The 18,806-nt window shown below is 50.5% G+C and overlaps 1 protein-coding gene across 1 annotated transcript in view; it reads left to right on the forward strand.

Moving 5' to 3' along the window:
- LOC119976763 (traf2 and NCK-interacting protein kinase-like) overlaps window positions 1–18,806 on the forward strand; it is a 259,294-nt gene that overhangs the window by 216,815 nt on the left and 23,673 nt on the right. The window contains exons 24-26 of the mRNA XM_038817506.1: window positions 2,680–2,815; window positions 7,783–7,950; window positions 15,123–15,225. Coding sequence (XP_038673434.1) covers window positions 2,680–2,815; window positions 7,783–7,950; window positions 15,123–15,225 — 407 coding nt within the window. The remainder of the gene's footprint in view (window positions 1–2,679; window positions 2,816–7,782; window positions 7,951–15,122; window positions 15,226–18,806) is intronic.

Consider the following 18,806-nt stretch of genomic DNA (forward strand, 5'->3'; position numbering starts at 1 on the left):
TATTAGAGCGTAATATGGCATTAGGGTTTCTGGAACCGACGTGTATGTGTTCCCCGCTGACTCATCAGATGGCCGGTGGCCGAGCCCCCAACCATCCAGAAGACTCTGGACCATTAACCTACTGAATTGTCAGATAAAAACCCTCTGTTTCAACCTTTGGAAGGAAAACTGTTGTCCTGAGTCGGGTTGGCCTTTATTTGACTGGAGACGCTTCGCAATGTGGAGAACTCTTAACTGCCCTCTGAAATGACCTAGCAAGCCTATCAGCGTCAAGAAGAAGGATCACCACACCTCCCGGAGGGAAGTTAGGGATGGGTAATATTCGCTGGTCTTGTCATCCAAAACCGAGGCGAGAATGAAAAGAAAAACAGTTGGGGGAGCGTTGAGGTCAGGAAGACTTCTGAGACTTGGAGGTGTAGGGAGGAGCTTTAAAAAGTTAAGAATTAGACAATGTGGAATATGTGGCCTGTATTTGACCCCACAAATTGGTTATATGCATGAGAATTAAGAGGAGATAGAGACGGAAGCAGAGAAAAATGCACGGTACAGAAGGAGGCATTCAGTCCATTGCATCTCTGTTGGGTGATGGACATATTCAGCTGAATCTCATTCTCATTTTGATCTTGATGCCTAGCCCTGTGGGTTACAGCTCCTCGGGTGTGTATCGAGGTGTTTGATTCAATACGATGAGGGTTTCTGCTTATTTTCAGACAGAGTTCCTGACCGCCGCACCTTCCCCCCCCCCCCCCCCCCCCCCCCACCAACATCTCCTGGATGAAAGGAATTCTCCTCAACTCATCTCTACTCCTTCTGCCAATTACTTTCAATCTGTGCCCCCAGCTTACTGACCTCTCAGTTAAGGGAAATAGATCCTTCCTCTCCACTCGATCTCGGCCTCTCATAATTTATGGCATCTCGATTAAATCTCCCTCAGCCTCTCCTCTGTTCCAAAGAAAATTACCCCAATCTATCCAATCTTTCCTCATTGTTAAAATTCTCCATTCCTGGCAATATCTTTATAAATCTCCTCTGTAGCCTCGCCTCTGTGATCACATCCTTCCCAGAACGCAGTGACCAGAGCTGCACAAACATCCTCACAGCCTCCATGGAGTTTCACCTCACCATTTTGAAAGTGCGTTGTGTTTGGGAGCAGGTTTTTTTGTTTGACAACCTGTGTCTGTCCGGGAGTTATGAGCAAAGCACACACTTGCATGAATTGTATTGAAACTTCCAAATCACACAAGGACTGGGCTGTACCCGTAACAGGTAAACACCCTCGCCTCGCAGTCAGCAGGTTGTGGGGTCATTCCCTGCTCCAGAGGCTTGAACACAAGATCCAGACTGACTGCCCCGTCGTGGAGGCACAGTGCCTTACAGCGCCAGGGACACGGGTTCGATGCCAGCCTTGGGTCACTGTCTGTGTGGGGTTTACACATTATCCACGTGTCTGCGTGGGTTTCCTCCGGGTGCTCCAGTTTCCTCCCACAGCCCCAAGATGTGCAAGTTAGGTGGATTGGCCATGTTAAATTGCCCCTTAGAGTCCAAAGGTTAGATGGGGTTACTGGGTTACGGTGATAGGCTGCGGGAGTGGGCCTTGAAGGGGTGCTCTGTCAGAGGGTTGGTGCAGACTCGATGGGCTGAATGGCCTCCTTCTGCACTGTAGCAATTATGTGGATTCCCAGAGCAGCACTAAGGGAGTGCTGCATTGCTGCTATCTTTCAAATACAATATTAAACGGCAGGCCCTGCCTGCCCTCTGCTGAATGTAAACATCTCTCGGCATTTTCAAATGAACAGAGGGGTTTTCCATGGTGTCGTGGCCAGGATTTAGCTACTAAAGGTTGGGGTACATTTTCCAGTCCTGCCCGCCATGGCAATTGTCACAGGTGGGGTGGAAAATCTGACGCACTTTTGAAAGATCCGTTGACCTCGGTTGGGAATTGAATCCCATCCACCATCTCAAACATCTGGTCACTTATTACATTGCTGTTTATTGGGCCTTGCTCAGCATAGATTCCATAGAATCCATACAGCGTGGAAGGAGGCCATTTGGCCCATTGAGTCTGCATCGATCTTCGAAAGAGCACCTTACCAAGGCCAACTCCCCCCGCCCTAACTCCGTAGCCCCACCTAACCTGCATATCCCTGGACACTAAGGGGCAATTTATAATGGACAATCCATCTCACCTGAACATCTCTGGACTGTGGGAGGGAACCGGAGCACCCGGAGGAAACCCACGCAGACACGGGGAGAACGGGCAGACTCCGCACAGTCAGTGAACCAAGGTTGGAATCGAACCTGGGAGCCTGGAGCTGTGAGGCAGCAGTGCTAACCACTCTGCCACCATGCTGCCCCCCCCCCCATGATTGGTTGCTACGTTTCCTGCATTGCAATGACTACAGGTACTCCACTTTGGAATATTGTGAAAGGCACTCGAGAAGTTCGAGTCTTGTTTTTTTTTACCCCTTTTCTCTCTCCTTCCTTTTCCTCCCTTTTTCGTTCCCTCTCTCACATTTCCTCTCTCGCTTTCTCTGCTTCCTTTCTCTTCTATCCCACTCCCTCTCCTTTCTCTTTCTCTCGCTCCTTTCTTCCATTAAGAATGGAAATTTGGTTTAGCGGCTGTGGGATCGATTGTAAAAATAAACTTCCTGCTCTTGAGTCTGGGCCCTTACCTTGCAGGCCGACCTCAGCACCAGCCAACAGTGAACAGTATAATGAGGAATATGGCGTGGGACTGGTGAGCATTCCAAAGGGAGCTTTGCCATCTGATCTCTACAGCAGCACTTCAGGAGACGGAACCCTTATTATCCGAGAGGTATGTATCCAGTCGATAACTGCGAGAGTTGAACAAAGAGATCACTAAAACATGACTTCTTACCTTTAGCGAGAAGAACAAGCCAGACTTTCACCTCTTTGCCTGTGTAATTGGAAAAAAAATAAACTGAGCAAGTTAGGTGAGGGGTTTGGTGCCGGTAACGCCGTCTCCGAGTTACCAAGCGGATTGAGGATGAATGGAGGTTGATGAGAAGAGTTTGAATTTACTAATCAGCGGGTGAAGCAATAAAGTGGAAAGTGTTTGGGGAGAAAGTTTGAAGACAAGAAATGGCCCTGCTCACTGCAATCTCCTGAAAATATCCATTCGCGAGGGGAGTTGGCAGAGTGACTACCATCGTTTACCCGTGGGATATCCACTTTGGTGAAGGGGCTCGGAACCTCTTTGCAACAGGCAAATGGATGACACTGGCTGGCCAGACGTGGGGCTCCCAATGTGATTCCACAGTCACTGCATATATCCTGCTAACTGTAAGGTTTATCATAAAACATACTCTCATCTTGGGCTCAAAACGCAATATAAGTTGCAAACTTTCAGCTCCGGCATGTAGGGTAACACCCATAAGATCATGGAGTCAGTGCAGCAAGAAGCTCCTCGGTCCATTGTGCTGTTGTCCAATTCACCCCACACCACTTCCCTTTCACCATTGGTCTGTAAGACTTTCCTCTTCCATGTATTTAGCCAATTCTCTTTTGTAAGTTTTCTACATGAATCTGCTTCCACTGCCCTTTGAGGCAGCGGCTTCCAGATCACCGCATTAAAAGAATATTCTCCCTCTATCTCTGCCTGCCTCTTTTGTCATTGTAGCACGTCTTACAACACCAGGTTAAAATCACCAGCTTTCGGAGCATTGCTCCTTCATCAACCCACGTCCCACTCACCCGATGAAGGAGCTACGCTCCGAAAGCTGGTGATTTTAACCTGGAGTTGTAACACTTCTTACTGTGCCCACCCCTGTCCGACGCCGGCATCTCCACATCTTTTGACATTGACCTTGAAATCTGTCTCCTCTGGTGACCAACCCTCCCACCACTGGACACCAGGAACCTCCATTCACTGGCTGATTCTGATGAGATTGGTAATGAATGTAAATTTATTTTCTGAAAGCTGTTGAGGGTATGTTTGATGCTCCAATCACCAGCTGGCTTGACTCCCTCCAATTGTCCCTCAATTTGCCTTGTTTGGAATGGTAGTAAGATTGCACGTTTCTGACGATGGGAGCTGAGACGCTTTCAAACGTAGCATCTAAACTTTGTTGCAATTGGATGAGTGATGGAATCGTCGCAGGTATTCCTCACCTTAATTGAATATCTTCCGCACAGACAGGTGTTAACACCTGGCTCTACAGTCAGTAGGTGGCTTGTCCACTGGAGGGCCAGGTGAATTCCATCAGTGTTCCTTCTTTACCTCTCTTTCCCCTTTCCCTCCTTCCCTGCACTTAGTAAAAAAAAGTTCTGCCAAGTGTTTCGCCTTGACCGCATCAGTATGTTCAGCAATGCTGGGAGTTGGTCAGAAGGGCACCAACGCAGGAACATTTTTAATCATCCGTTCTTGGGCTCTGGGCATTATCAACCAGGCTGGAATGTATTGGCCAAGCCTAATTGCCCTTGGGAAGGTGGTGGGGGACTGCCTCCTTAAACCACTGCAGTCCAGTGCTGACCGGGAGTGGGTTCTAGGATTTGGACCCAGGGACAGTGAAGGAATGGCAGATCCAAGTCAGGATGGTGTGTAACTTGATGCTAGTGGTGTGGTGCTGGTGGTGGTTGGAGAGCGTGGGGTGGGGGGTGATGTGGTGGGGGGGGGGGGGGGGGGGGGGTGTCGGGAAGGTGGCATGGAGGCTGGTGGGTGTGGGGAGGGGGTGTTGTGGGTGGCAGTGCCCCAGATAGGCTTTGAGGCCCAACCCACCCACCTGGTCAGAGCCGGGGCTGCAGTGCGCCCTCTGGAGAGGATTGCCCCCCCCTGATGGTGGCCCGGTTGCTGGGGGCATTGCTTAAATTTAAAGAAGTTGCAGAGGGGACACCTGCAGCTTTGGGCTCTCCCTTTCTTACCTGGGAAGGCAGTCTGCTGCTGCTCGCTGGAAGATCTCCTGTTGACCCACCATCTTTCAGAGCCCGTCCACCATCCTTCGTTGCTAACCTACACTTTAATTGGCTTACTAGGGGAAAACTGACCCCACACGGTGCAGCTTTGTGACTTCCATGTGACACCGAGTCCTGCCACAAAGGGCAAAATCCGGCCCTTGGTCCTGTCTCTACCCCAAAGCCCGGACTGTCCTGTGACTGCTTCTTCGCTCAATCATACAGAGGTTGCCATTACAGCAAAGTACAGAATTTATGGGCAGGAAAAGACCTGTTGCTCCCATCAGGCTGTGGCACGTCGTAACAACAGGATAGCACTAAAACGCTACCCAACATTCCTACCTACCCAGCCATGTAATCTCCTGGGATGGGGAGCAAACCCCAGGGACAGTGGGGGGAAGAAGATTCACGCTCTGACAACCTCAGGTGATGAGAATAAGGTTCCGAGATCAAGTAGACCCAGTGCTCTCTGTAAAAAGACTTACCTTTCATTTAGATTTGATCTCTGAGCGGTTAGGAAGCAGTCCCGCTCTCTCCTGAAGGTAACGAAGAGAATCAACAAACCAGCTGGCAACGTATTCCCAGAATGTTCGAATCCCAAACAAGACCCCACCTATTTTTATTTCTAAAACTGTGAGGAAATGTTACTGCACTGGAGGAGAGGTGACCAATAGGTATCTTTTATGTTAAAACAAACTTTAATTAGAATAGCGCAGTGGTTAGCACTGCTGCCTCATGGATCTGAGAACCCAGGTTTGATCCCAGCCCCGGGTCACTGTCCGTCTGGAGTTTTCACACCATAACAAAGGATATTCTCCCCGTGTCTGCATGGGTCTCACCCCCACAACCCAAAAACATGGTAAGTGGATTGGCCACGCTAAATTGCCCTTAATTGGGGAAAAAAGAATTGGGTACTCTAAATTTATTTTCAAAAACTTTAATTTAATCACAGAATTAATCACATTAGCAACAAAGAAACAGCTTTTATAGTTAACAGTTATAGCGGTTCTTAAGTAACAGAGAAAAAACCCTTAAATTATATCCTAAATCTGCCACTATATTCCAATTCAGCAAACCTATATAGTTCATATAGCACTCATGAATAAAGTTAACAATCAGGGTTTTATTTGCTTTTCTCTGTGCAGAATCTTTGGAGAGAGAACCTTTGAGACCAAACCGAAACACCTCTCTTCAGATTAGAGTGATAGGATCTACTGACTCTTCAGACAGACCTGGTTCCTCCCGTTAACTACATCATCTGTACTCAAAGCATCAGGCATTGTTTTGTCTCTACTTACAAGATGTCCTTTGTCCTGTTTAACCAGGACCGAACACAACAGCCCTCATAAATTATCTACTCCAAGGGGTTCTTCAAACCTAAACAATATTCCATTAGCTAGCTGTCTGTAAACAAGTAAATGGTTCTCAAGATCGATTAGCTGAACACTTTGCCTGAAAAATCAATGATTACGTCACGTTTGCGGCACTTTCATCTGCTCTAGCAGTCATACTGTCTGTATGTATCTCAACCCAGGTTTTAATAACATTACGGCAAAAATATCAAATATGGCTACTTCCTACATTCATCACAAGAGGCTCACTACTTCCAAAAACAAACCTGTCCGATATGCTGTCTATCCTCACTGGTGTCAATCAGCTTTTAACCCATGTCCTCAGCTTCTTCCCAATTATTAAACCGGAATATCAATCATTAGTATTGCCAATCAACCCTTTAGATATCTACTGGTAAACATCGAGTGGATCACGCCCGAGTCTCTGCTGTTCTACGGTAAATAGAGCAAAGCTCTTGGATACACAATTGGTTTTGGAATTGCACCACCTGATCCAATCACAGCTGTTTCCTCATCCAATCCGGTTGCTACATTTTGATCCTTGTGTCATCCCAGGATTGCCAATCCTTCAGGGCCTCCAGGAATTGAAAGATTAATCTCCCAAAGAACGGCAAGAGAGAAAAAAAATCACAGGGCTGTTTTTCAAAGAAAATTCCACACACCCCCTTTACTGGTGATGTCAAAGCTGTTTGACTGACGGTCAAGAATCATCCAAATGGCTGTAGGAAGGCCGAGCATCGTGAGGGTGGGTGTGTTGGACAACCAATGGTGGAAATGTGTGGGGGGGGGGGCAGGACAATTGGATATGTGACTGAAGGGGTCAGCCGTGGCTCAGTCGGTAGCAGCGTTTCCTCCGAGTCCATCGTTTCAAGTCCCACTCCAGGACTTGAGGACAAAAGATCTAGGTGGACACTCCCAGGACTGGTACTGAGGGAGTCCTGCACTGTTGGAGGTGGCCACTTTCAGATGAGATGTCAAGCCCAAGGTCCTACCTGGCCTCTCGGGCAGATGCAAAAGATTCCATGGTTATTATTCCCAGCAAAGGGAGTACTTCTAACCGCCTTGGTCAATACTTAACCCTCAACGAACATCTGAAAAAAAACACAGATTACCGAGTCACGATCACATTGCTTTTTGTGGGAGCTTGCTGTGCAGAAAGTGGCTGCTGTGTTTCCTACATTGCAACAGTGGCTATGTTCAAAAGTAATCATTTATTGGCCATAAAATACTTTCGTATTTCCTGTCGCTCTGAAGGGTGCTATACAAATGCAAGTCTTTCTTTCTTTCATCCGGGCGGGGTTGGCAGCCCTGCTATTGTTCTAGCCTGTTACATGTTATCCTCACCTTCATTGTCCCTCGCTTTGCTGAATGGGGGGGGGAGTTGGGTTCTTTTTTTAAAGCTGGCTGATTTGGGTGATGGAAGCCAGCAGTTTGTGCTTCCCCTGTCTGTGTCTGTCTATCCATCTGTCCTGTCTATCTATCCATCTATCTATCTATCTGTCTCTCTGTGTCTCTGCAGACCTCTGGTGACAAAAAGCGGACTGGTCATGTTGACAGTAATGGCTTTGCCAGCCACACCAATCTGCCCGATCTGGTGCAGCAAAGCCAGTCTCCTGCCACTACGCCAACCGAGGCAATTGGCCGAACCGCATCTCAACTCGCTCTGGAAACGGACTCAGCAGCTGGGGTAGGTGGTGGTGCCGGTGGTAGAATAGGGAGGAATGTGTCCTCTAGCGCTGATGGGACTTTTAGACGATTGGACTAGTCGGATAGCTCTTTGAGCTGGCATTAGTACGATGGGCTGAGTGGCCTTTTTTTTCTGCAGTTCTTCCTTTCTGATGGGGATCTGCAATAGTTATTCCATTGGCTAGTTTGAAATTGAACATAGTCTCGTAACCTGGTCCAAACCAACTGGTAGCTGCTTGAAATTAACTCCCTGCCTAACATGCGGCGGGGATTCTCCACCGACGGGATTCTCCATTTCCCCACCGCCTGGGGGGGTTTCCCCACGGCGTGGGGCTGCCCCACAATGGGAAACCCCATTGACCGGCCGGCGTAACGGAGAATCCCGCCGGCCGGTCGGGGCAGAAATGCAGCGGGGCGGAGAATCCAGCCCAAGGTTTTCCCCTTAAATTGCCAGCCCAACAACTTTCTTCACACTCCACACCCCCACTTTCTCACTCGCTGCTGCCGGCTGATTGCCTGGTTACTAAGCTCCTGGGGTGCCTGGGTCCCAAACAGTTGCCGGTAGTTGGGGAGGGGTGGATTCTGCCTTTAAGTTTGTCTATCGCTGGCACCTTTCAATGTCATGTGCGCTGTGGCAGTCTGGTAGCTCGGGAATGTCCCCTGACATCCTTTAGTCCTTGCATGCGTTGACAAGAGTGTGGGAGGGCAGCAGATTAATTGAGGCGTGTCTGTCAACACCAAGACCTGGGCTCATTGAAAATGCAAAACATTAAATTGTTTTTTTAAATGGACTAGTCCCGCTCCCCCAGTAGCTGAGTTGGCAAGTCCCAAGTGAAAAAAGCTGACATGACCCGTAGCGTGTTTTCCAGTGGCAGATTCACCTTGTCATTGGCCGCTAGTGGGATCTCCTGGTCCACCGATTTCCATGCCGTTTGCGTGGTTTGCTCAGCTTGCTGCGCGGGAACCTGCCACTTGGGTGGGACGGAAGATTCCCGGAAAGCGGAAAGGGTCGGAAAATCCAACCCTGACTTTTACTGTGACAAATTACTCAAAAAAAGCGCCAACCCCTATGTTATAAACAGGCAGGCATTGCACTCTGCCCCGAATTGCAACCCTTTTGCCAAACAGCCCGCAGTTGGGGTTCAATTCCCGTACCAGCCCCCCAGAACAGGCGGCAGAATGTGGTGACTAGGGGCTTTTCACAGTAACTTCATTGAAGCCTGCTCGTGACAATAAGCGATTATTATTATTATTGCACCCAACTTTTCAATGGGATCTCATATCCCATTTTTAGTGGCTGGCACCTTTTGAGTGATCAACTTCAGCCACTTCCTTTAGTTTGCCAAGAATTTCTTGAATCCATTGCTAGCAATAAAGCCTGCCTCAATGATTCTTTCCCCTGCTCATGTCAGGCCGAATTACCCAGAATCCTGGGATGGGTGCAGGAAACATCACTTTGACTGGAGACTGTGTTCCGCCCGTATCCGGCGATGACAGCTCACAACGCCAAGAAGCCTCTTCTCTCGGCTGACCACCCAGAACTTCTGTCTGTGATATTCAGTGATTTATAGGGAAGCCTGCAACCTGATCTCTAAAATGACGTCCTCTGCATCCTTTCCCCCACGGAAAGTTGAAAAAAATTCACTTCGTCAGGAGGTAAAACTGCTGATTAACTGCATTTGACCCCAATTGCCTTTCATCTCAGAAGTAGATGGATAGATTACAGCACAACTGTTTAAACTCAATACTTTCAACATCTTTCTGAGACTTTTGGAGGCTCAAAGAACAAAAGAACAAAGAACAAAGAAAAGTACAGCACATGAACAGGCCCTTCGGCCCTCCAAGCCTGTGCTGACCATGCTGCCTGTCTAAACTAAAATCTTCCACACTTCCGGGGTCCGTATCCCTCTATTCCCATCCTGTTCATAAGAACTAGGAGTAGGAGTCGGCCATCTGACCCCTCGAGCCTGCTCCGCCATTCAATGAGATCATGACCGATCTTTTGTGGACTCAGCTCCACTTTCCGGCCCGATATTCATGTATTTGTCAAGATGCCCCTTAAATGTCACTATCGCCCCCGCTTCCACCACCTCCTCCGGCAGCGAGTTCCAGGCACCCACTACCCTCTGTGTAAAAAAACTTTCCTCGTACATCCCCTCTAAACCTTGCCCGTCGCACCTTAAACCTATGCCACCTAGTAATTGGCCCCTCTACCCTGGGAAAAAGCCTCTGACTATCCACTCTGTCTATGCCCACCATAATTTTGTAGCCCTCTATCAGGTCGCCCCTCAACCTCAGTCGTTCCAGTGAGAACAAACCGAGGTTATTCAACCGCTCCTCGTAGCTAATGCCCTCCATACCAGGCAATGTCCTGGTAAATCTCTTCTGCACCCTCTCTAAAGCCTCCACATCCTTCTGGTAGTGTAGCGACCAGAATTGAACACCATACTCCAAGTGTGGACTAACCAAGGTTCTAGATAATTTTATTTTTTTTAAATTTGGTGTACCCAATTCTTTTTTTCCAATTAAGGGGCAATTTAGCGTGGCCAGTCCCCTACCCTGCACATCTTTGGTTGTGGGGATGAAACCCACGCAAACACGGGGAGAATGTGCAAACTCCTCACGGACAGTGACCCAGAGCCGGGATCGAACTTGGGACCTCGGCACCGTGATGCAGCAGGGCTAACCACTGTGCCACTGTGCTGCCCAATGGAGACCCAAATTCTACCCATGGTGAACTCAGAGTGCTTCCATTATCTCAGTATAAATTCCCAGCATCTTCTGGGTGTGCCTTTGATCTTTAACCACACCAGGACTATTTTCAAGCAGATTTCAGAACTGGGTCACGTGATCCCGTCCATTTTATCTGCAATTGAAGGTACCATTCGAAACGACAATACTATAACCTCATAAATGTAACAAGAGCAGCAAGGTCCTAGAGTTTGACCCCTGCCCTGGGTTGGCCAGTAAAACGGGTGTCACATTGGCAGACCACAGCTGAATTAATCATGGGCATCGAGAATTGGAGAGAGTGAAGACCAGCCCCATTACCCAGTAACCACAAAATAGCATTGATGTTAGCATCGAGGAAGAATTCAACAGACATTTAAAAAAAAAATTGGCAAATATCAATGGTTTTGATTCTCTGGATTGTGGGGAGACAGGATGAGGGGCGTAATCCCTCCTGCAGAATCTGGTCTCGGTTTCAGCTGTGACCCTCCACTCTGTTCAGAAATAAGACATTGACCCACTAGACACTCCCACACTCAGTGCAGTACTAAAGGGGTGTCTCACTGTTGGGGGTTGGGGGGGGGGGGGGGGGGGTTCAGTCCCAAGAGAGCATCTCACTGTCAAGGGGTCAGTCTCGAGGGAGCGTCTCACTGTCAGAGGGTCAGTACTGAGGGAATGCCGCACTGTCAGAGGGTCAGTACTGAGGGAATGCCGCACTGTCAGATGGTCAGTACTGAGGGAATGCCGCACTGTCAGAGGGTCAGTACTGAGGGAGTGCCGCACTGTCAGAGGGTCAGTGCTGAGGGAGTGCTGCACTGTCAGAGGGTCAGTACTGAGGGAGTGCTGCACTGTCAGAGGGTCAGTACTGAGGGAGTGCTGCACTGTCAGAGGGTCAGTACTGAGGGAGTGCTGCACTGTCAGAGGGTCAGTACTGAGGGAGCGCTACACTGTCCGAGGGTCAGTACTGAGGGAGTGCCGCACTGTCAGAGGGTCAGTACTGAGGGAGTGCCGCACTGTCAGAGGGTCAGTACTGAGGGAGTGCTGCACTGTCAGAGGGTCAGTACTGAGGGAGTGCTACACTGTCAGAGGGTCAGTACTGAGGGAGTGCTGCACTGTCAGAGGGTCAGTACTGAGGGAGTGCTGCACTGTCAGAGGGTCAGTACTGAGGGAATGCCGCACTGTCAGAGGGTCAGTACTGAGGGAGTGCCGCACTGTCAGAGGGTCAGTGCTGAGGGAGTGCTGCACTGTCAGAGGGTCAGTACTGAGGGAGTGCCGTACTGTCAGAGGGTCAGTACTGAGGGAGTGCTGCACTGTCAGAGGGTCAGTACTGAGGGAGTGCTGCACTGTCAGAGGGTCAGTACTGAGGGAGCGCTACACTGTCCGAGGTTCAGTACTGAGGGAGTGCCGCACTGTCAGAGGGTCAGTACTGAGGGTGTGCCGCACTGTCAGAGGGTCAGTACTGAGGGAGTGCCGCACTGTCAGAGGGTCAGTACTGAGGGAGTGCCGCACTGTCAGAGGGTCAGTACTGAGGGAGTGCCGCACTGTCAGAGGGTCAGTACTGAGGGAGTGCCGCACTTTCAGAGGGTCAGTACTGAGGGAGTGCCGCACTGTCAGAGGGTCAGTACTGAGGGAGTGCTGCACTGTCAGAGGGTCAGTACTGAGGGAGCGCAGCACTGTCAGAGGGTCAGTACTGAGGGAGTGCTGCACTGTCAGAGGGTCAGTACTGAGGGAGCGCTGCACTGTCAGAGGGTCAGTACTGAGGGAGTGCTGCACTGTCAGAGGGTCAGTACTGAGGGAGTGCCGCACTGTCAGAGGGCCAGTACTGAGGGAGTGCCGCACTGTCAGAGGGTCAGTACTGAGGGAGTGCCGCACTTTCAGAGGGTCAGTACTGAGGGAGTGCCGCACTGTCAGAGGGTCAGTACTGAGGGAGTGCTGCACTGTCAGAGGGTCAGTACTGAGGGAGTGCCGCACTGTCAGAGGGTCACTACTGAGGGAGCGCTGCACTGTCAGAGGGTCAGTACTGAGGGAGTGCTACACTGTCAGAGGGTCAGTACTGAGGGAGTGCTGCACTGTCAGAGGGTCAGTACTGAGGGAGTGCCGCACTGTCAGAGGGTCAGTACTGAGGGAGTGCTACACTGTCAGAGGGTCAGTACTGAGGGAGTGCTGCACTGTCAGAGGGTCAGTACTGAGGGAGTGCTGCACTGTCAGAGGGTCAGTACTGAGGGAGTGCCGCACTGTCAGAGGGTCAGTACTGAGGGAGTGCCGCACTGTCAGAGGGTCAGTACTGAGGGAGTGCCGCATTGTCAGAGGGTCAGTACTGAGGGAGTGCCGCACTGTCAGAGGGTCAGTACTGAGGGAGTGCTGCACTGTCAGAGGGTCAGTACTGAGGGAGTGCCGCACTGTCAGAGGGTCAGTACTGAGGTAGTGCTGCACTGTCAGAGGGTCAGTACTGAGGGAGTGCCGCACTGTCAGAGGGTCAGTACTGAGGGAGTGCTGCAGTGTCGGAAATGTCCACATTCAGATAAGGCATTAAATAGAGGCCCTGTTTGCAGTCTCTCTCAGGACCCCATGGTTATTATTTTGAAGAGATATGAAGAGGTTCTCCTTGTGTCCCAGGCAATTCTTTTGCATCAACTACAACCATAAAATGTGGACAATGTGATCATTTATATCCTTGTTGCTTGGGGGTGGGGGAAGGTTGATAAGTGCAAATTAGCATAATTACTGGTGACAATGTGGTTTCTATGATGGGTGTGGTTACTCTGCAATGCCTGTTTTAAGCCCAGAAACAAGGTTTTAATATCTACCCCAATGCATTTATCTGCCCCTGTGGGTTTAAGATTGGTTATTGCCACACATTCCAATACTCGTAGAATCTCTACAGTGCGGAATGCCATTGGGCCCATCGAGTCTGCACTGACCCTCCAAATTAGCAACCTACCTCGGCCAAATCCCCACCCTATCCCCATAACCCCACCTAGCCTACACATCTTTGGACTGTGGGAGGAAGCCGGAGCACCCGGAGGAGACCCACGCAGACACGGGGAGAACGTACAAACTCCGCAGAGACAATCGCCCGACGCCGGAATTGAACCCGGGTCCCAGGCGCTGTGAGGCAGCAGTGCTAACCACTGTGCCACCATGCCCTCCTCAAGGGCTAATGACTGCTGATTTAAAGAATTATTTTCTGAGATGTGGGTGTTGATGGATAGGCCAGCATTTATTGCCCATCCCTAATTGTCTTTCAGAAGGTGGTGGTGAGAAGCCACCTTGAACTGCTGCAGTCCCTGAGGTGTAGGTACACCCGCTGTGCTGTTAGGGAGGGAGTTCCAGGATTTGGACTCAGTAACAATGAAGGAACGGCGATATATTTCCCAGTCAGGATGATGAGTGACTTGGAGGGGAACCTCCAGGTTCCCAGATATCTGGTGCCATCAATTTAATTAATTGGATGTATCACCAGCTACAAACAGTTAGTCTAATTGTTCTAATTTGTTAAGGTTGCCGGATAAGTCATCCGCGCTCGTTCCGTGCCCGTTGGGTGCCACAGGGGTTGGAATGCTTTATTGACCCCTCATCACATTTTGATTTGATGTTTTGAAGTTTCTTTTTCTCTTCGGGCAGTGCTTCTACCAGGAGGTGGCTCCCTTTTTAATTTGTCCTTCAGTTCATTTCTGTTAGTCTATTGAGTTGATGAACCCTAAAATACATCAACCGCATTGGACAACAACCAAACTCCTTCACAAACTGTTGACCCCTGACGTGTGGGCCTTGCTTTCAAATTCCTACATGGTCTTGCCACCCCACCCCCCCCCCCCCCCCTCCCCCTCCTAATCTGTGTAACCTCCTCCAGTTCTCCATACCTGCTGAGATCTCATCACTTTTCCAACCCTGGCTCGTTGCACACCCCCGATTTCTATCTCTTTACCATTGGTGGATGTACCTTCAGCTGCCTGAGCTCCAGAATCCTGTCCCTAAACGTCTCTGTTCCTTCTCCGTTGTGTGGGTTTCTGGCTGTGCAGCGAATGGGAGTGTGCTGACCCAACGTTGTGCTACAAGTAATGTTCTCTTTATGATCTGAGCATGTGTGGTCGTGTGTCAATCTGAAAGGGACCATATGGTGCAAAAGGCAGCATTACACAACCAACACAAATTAGAGCAACTTTTCTCTCTCCTTCTATTCTCTCTCTCTCTCTCCCCCCCCTTTAAAACCCTCCTTAAAACTCAGGTCTTTGACCAAATCTTTGCTCACCTGCACTTATACCTCCTTATGTCGCTCAGTGTCTGATTGTGATTAACAATGCTTCTATGAAACGCTGGGAAGCTTTATTCCAACAATGGCGTAACGTTAATACAATTTGTTAGTGTTGTTGTTGTAAGCTGCAATTGTTGCCTGACCAGGGTACAATTATTTGAGTGAAATGGGACATTTGTTTGTTGCAGTATGGCCGGAGCACAGGCACCAAGTCATCCTTCACTCCGTTTGTCGACCCAAGAGTATTTCAGACATCACCGAGTGGCAACGAGGAGGAATCATCAGCAGCAGGTAGGTGGCAGCTGGCAACGATGACACTTGACATGGGCAGTACGGTTGCATTGTGGACAGTACAATCGCTTCACAGCTCCAGGGTCCCAGGTTCGAGTCCCGGCTTGGGTCACTGTCTGTGTGGAGTCTGCACATCCTCCCCGTGTGTGCGTGGGTTTCCTCCGGGTGCTCCAGTTTCCTCCCACAGTCCAAAGATGTGCAGGTTAGGTGGATTGGCCGTGCTAAATTGCCCTTAGTGTCCGAAATTGCCCTTAGTGTTGGGTGGGGTTACTGGGTTATGGGGATAGGGAGGAGGTGTTGACCTTGGGTAGGGTGCTCTTTCCAAGAGCCGGTGCAGACTCGATGGGCTGAACCCCAGTACTGACCCTCTGACAGTGCAGCACTCCCTCAGTACTGACCCTCTGACAGTGCAGCACTCCCTCAGTACTGACCCTCTGACAGTGCGGCACTCCCTCAGCACTGACCCTCTGACAGTGCAGCACTCCCTCAGTACTGACCCTCTGACAGTGCAGCACTCCCTCAGTACTGACCCTCTGACAGTGCAGCACTCCCTCAGTACTGACCCTCTGACAGTGCGGCACTCCCTCAGTACTGACCCTCTGACAGTGCAGCACTCCCTCAGTACTGACCCTCTGACAGTGCGGCACTCCCTCAGTACTGACCCTCTGACAGTGCGGCACTCCCTTAGTACTGACCCTCTGACAGTGGAGCACTCCCTCGGTACTGACCCTCTGACAGTGCGGCACTCCCTCAGTACTGACCCTCTGACAGTGGAGCACTCCCTCGGTAATGACCCTCTGACAGTGCGGCACTCCCTCAGTACTGACCCTCTGACAGTGCGGCACTCCCTCAGTACTGACCCTCTGACAGTGCGGCACTCCCTCAGTACTGACCCTCTGATAGTGCAGCACTCCCTCAGTACTGACCCTCTGACAGTGCAGCGCTCCCTCAGTACTGACCGTCTCACAGTGCAGCACTCCCTCAGTACTGACCCACTGACAATGCAGCACTCCCTCAGCACTGACCCTCTGACAGTGCGGCACTCCCTCAGTACTGACCCTTCTGACAGTGCAGCACTCCCTCGGTAATGACGCTCTGACAGTGCGGCACTCCCTCAGTACTGACCCTCTGACAGTGCGGCACTCCCTCAGTACTGACCCTCTGACAGTGCAGCACTCCCTCAGTACTGACCCTTCTGACAGTGCAGCACTCCCTCAGTACTGACCCTCTGACAGTGCGGCACTCCCTCAGTACTGACCCTCTGATAGTGCAGCACTCCCTCAGTACTGACCCTCTGACAGTGCAGCGCTCCCTCAGTACTGACCGTCTCACAGTGCAGCACTCCCTCAGTACTGACCCACTGACAATGCAGCACTCCCTCAGCACTGACCCTCTGACAGTGCGGCACTCCCTCAGTACTGACCCTCTGACAGTGCGGCACTCCCTCATTGCTGACCCTCTGACAGTGCGGCACTCCCTCAGTACCGACCCTCTGACAGTGCAGCACTCCCTCAGTACTGACCCTCTGACAGTGGAGCACTCCCTCAGTACTGACCCTCTGACAGTGCAGCACTCCCTCAGTACTGACCCTCTGACAGTGCAGCACTCCCTCAGTACTGACCCTCTGACAGTGCAGCACTCCCTCAGTACTGACCCTCTGACAGTGCAGCACTCCCTCAGTACTGACCCTCTGACAGTGCAGCACTCCCTCAGTACTGACCCTCTGACAGTGCAGCGCTCCCTCAGTACTGACCCTCTGACAGTGCAGCACTCCCTCAGTACTGACCCTCTGACAGTGCAGCACTCCCTCAGTACTGACCCTCTGACAGTGCAGCACTCCCTCAGTACTGACCCTCTGACAGTGCAGCACTCCCTCAGTACTGACCCTCTGACAGTGCAGCACTCCCTCAGGATGGGTCAATTCTATGATTGACCTCGGGGGTCAAGATTTGTCAGGAGAGATTCACAGATTTCCATTTGCCAGAACAACAATGAGTTATTTTTTTATTTGTTCTTGGGCGTCGCTGGGCTGGGCCAGCATTTGATGCCCTAATTGCCCTGGAACTGAGTGGCTCCCTTGACCATTTCATAGGGGAGCAGTGAAGAGTCAACCACATCGCTGTGGGTCTGGAGTCACATGTAGGCCAGACCGGGTAAGGATGGCAGATTTCCTGCCCGAAAGGACATTAGTGAACCAGACGGGTTTTTACGACAGTCGGCAATGGTTTCATGGTCATCGTTAGACTTTTAATTCCAGATTTTTGCTGAATTCTTTTGACCGTCTGCAGTGGTGGGATTCGAACGCGGGAGTCTGGATTACTAGCCCAGTGACAATACCACTACACCCCTGCCTTACTCAGAGTGGTGGCACTCTGACCTCTGTCAGAACATCCAGGGGTTGATGCCATACCCCAAAGCCATGAAGATGTCGTCGGCATGGCAACGCTTCACAATCCAATTATCGGCCCCTTCCCTTCTGTGATGAATGGTATCGGTAACTGCTGTACCTTGCCTTTAATACATGGGCCCTTTAAGACCGGGCTTGGAGCCCTGGGGGACTCCGCCTCTGGCTCCGCCCCCAGGAAACGGTATATAAGGTGATGCTCACTGGGCAGCATGCTGTGAGCACACTTCTCGGCAGCTGTCCGGTTCTCTGGTAATTAAAGCCTTTGAATTACCGATCTTCTCTCCTGTGTCGTAATTGAGGGTATCTCACCTTCCCCTTTTCCTCTTCCCTTTCGTCTGTTATGAAGGCCTGGGTGTCAGAAAGCAATTGCTGTTTGATTGAATGGGCCGATGGCTTTGTTGCCAGCACTATCTGATTGTTCCATTGACTGACGTTCATTGAGATAGATTTGCATCAATGACCTTTGGCTCTGCTGGGTTCCAGGAGTGAGAGAGAGCCCCCAGAGGGCAGGAGGCGGGAAACATCAACCCTTCTCTTCCCCCCCCCCCCCCACCACCACCCTCTTCCATTAAGGAGAATAAGGGTAATCTCATAGAACCTATAAAATTCCAACAGGACAGGAGAGGGCAGATTCAGGAAGGATGTTCCTGATGGTGGGTGTGTCCAGAAGCAGGGGGCACAGTTTGAGGATACAGGATAGATCATTTAGGACAGAGATGAGGAGAACTTTCTTCACACGAGAGTGGTGAGTCTGTGAAATTTGTTACCACAGGAAGTAGTTGAGGCCAAAACATTGCATGTTTTCAAGAAGGGGATTAAAGGATATGGGGCGAAAGCGAGATTAGGCTATTGAGTTGGAAGATCAGCTATGATCATAATGAATGGTGGAGCGGGCTTGAAGGGCTGAATGGCCTCCTCCTGCTCCTATCTTCTATGTTTCTAAAAGGGGAATTTACTCCTGTTGGCAGTCTTGAAGGCATAGGCATACTCCTTCAGCGAGAGGGTGCATTGAGGGCAGGATTCGGTGGGTAGCAGGTCCTACTTCAGAGGCTTGAGCCATGATCTATACCGATACTCGCAGTGAAGTACTGAGGGTGTGCAGCACTGTTGGGATTAAAGTCTTTTGGGCGAGATGATCTGTCTCTCGAGCAGATGTAACAGATCCCACGACACT

Source organism: Scyliorhinus canicula, chromosome 13 (assembly GCF_902713615.1).
Source record: "Scyliorhinus canicula chromosome 13, sScyCan1.1, whole genome shotgun sequence".
Classification (NCBI taxonomy): Eukaryota; Metazoa; Chordata; class Chondrichthyes; order Carcharhiniformes; family Scyliorhinidae; genus Scyliorhinus; species Scyliorhinus canicula.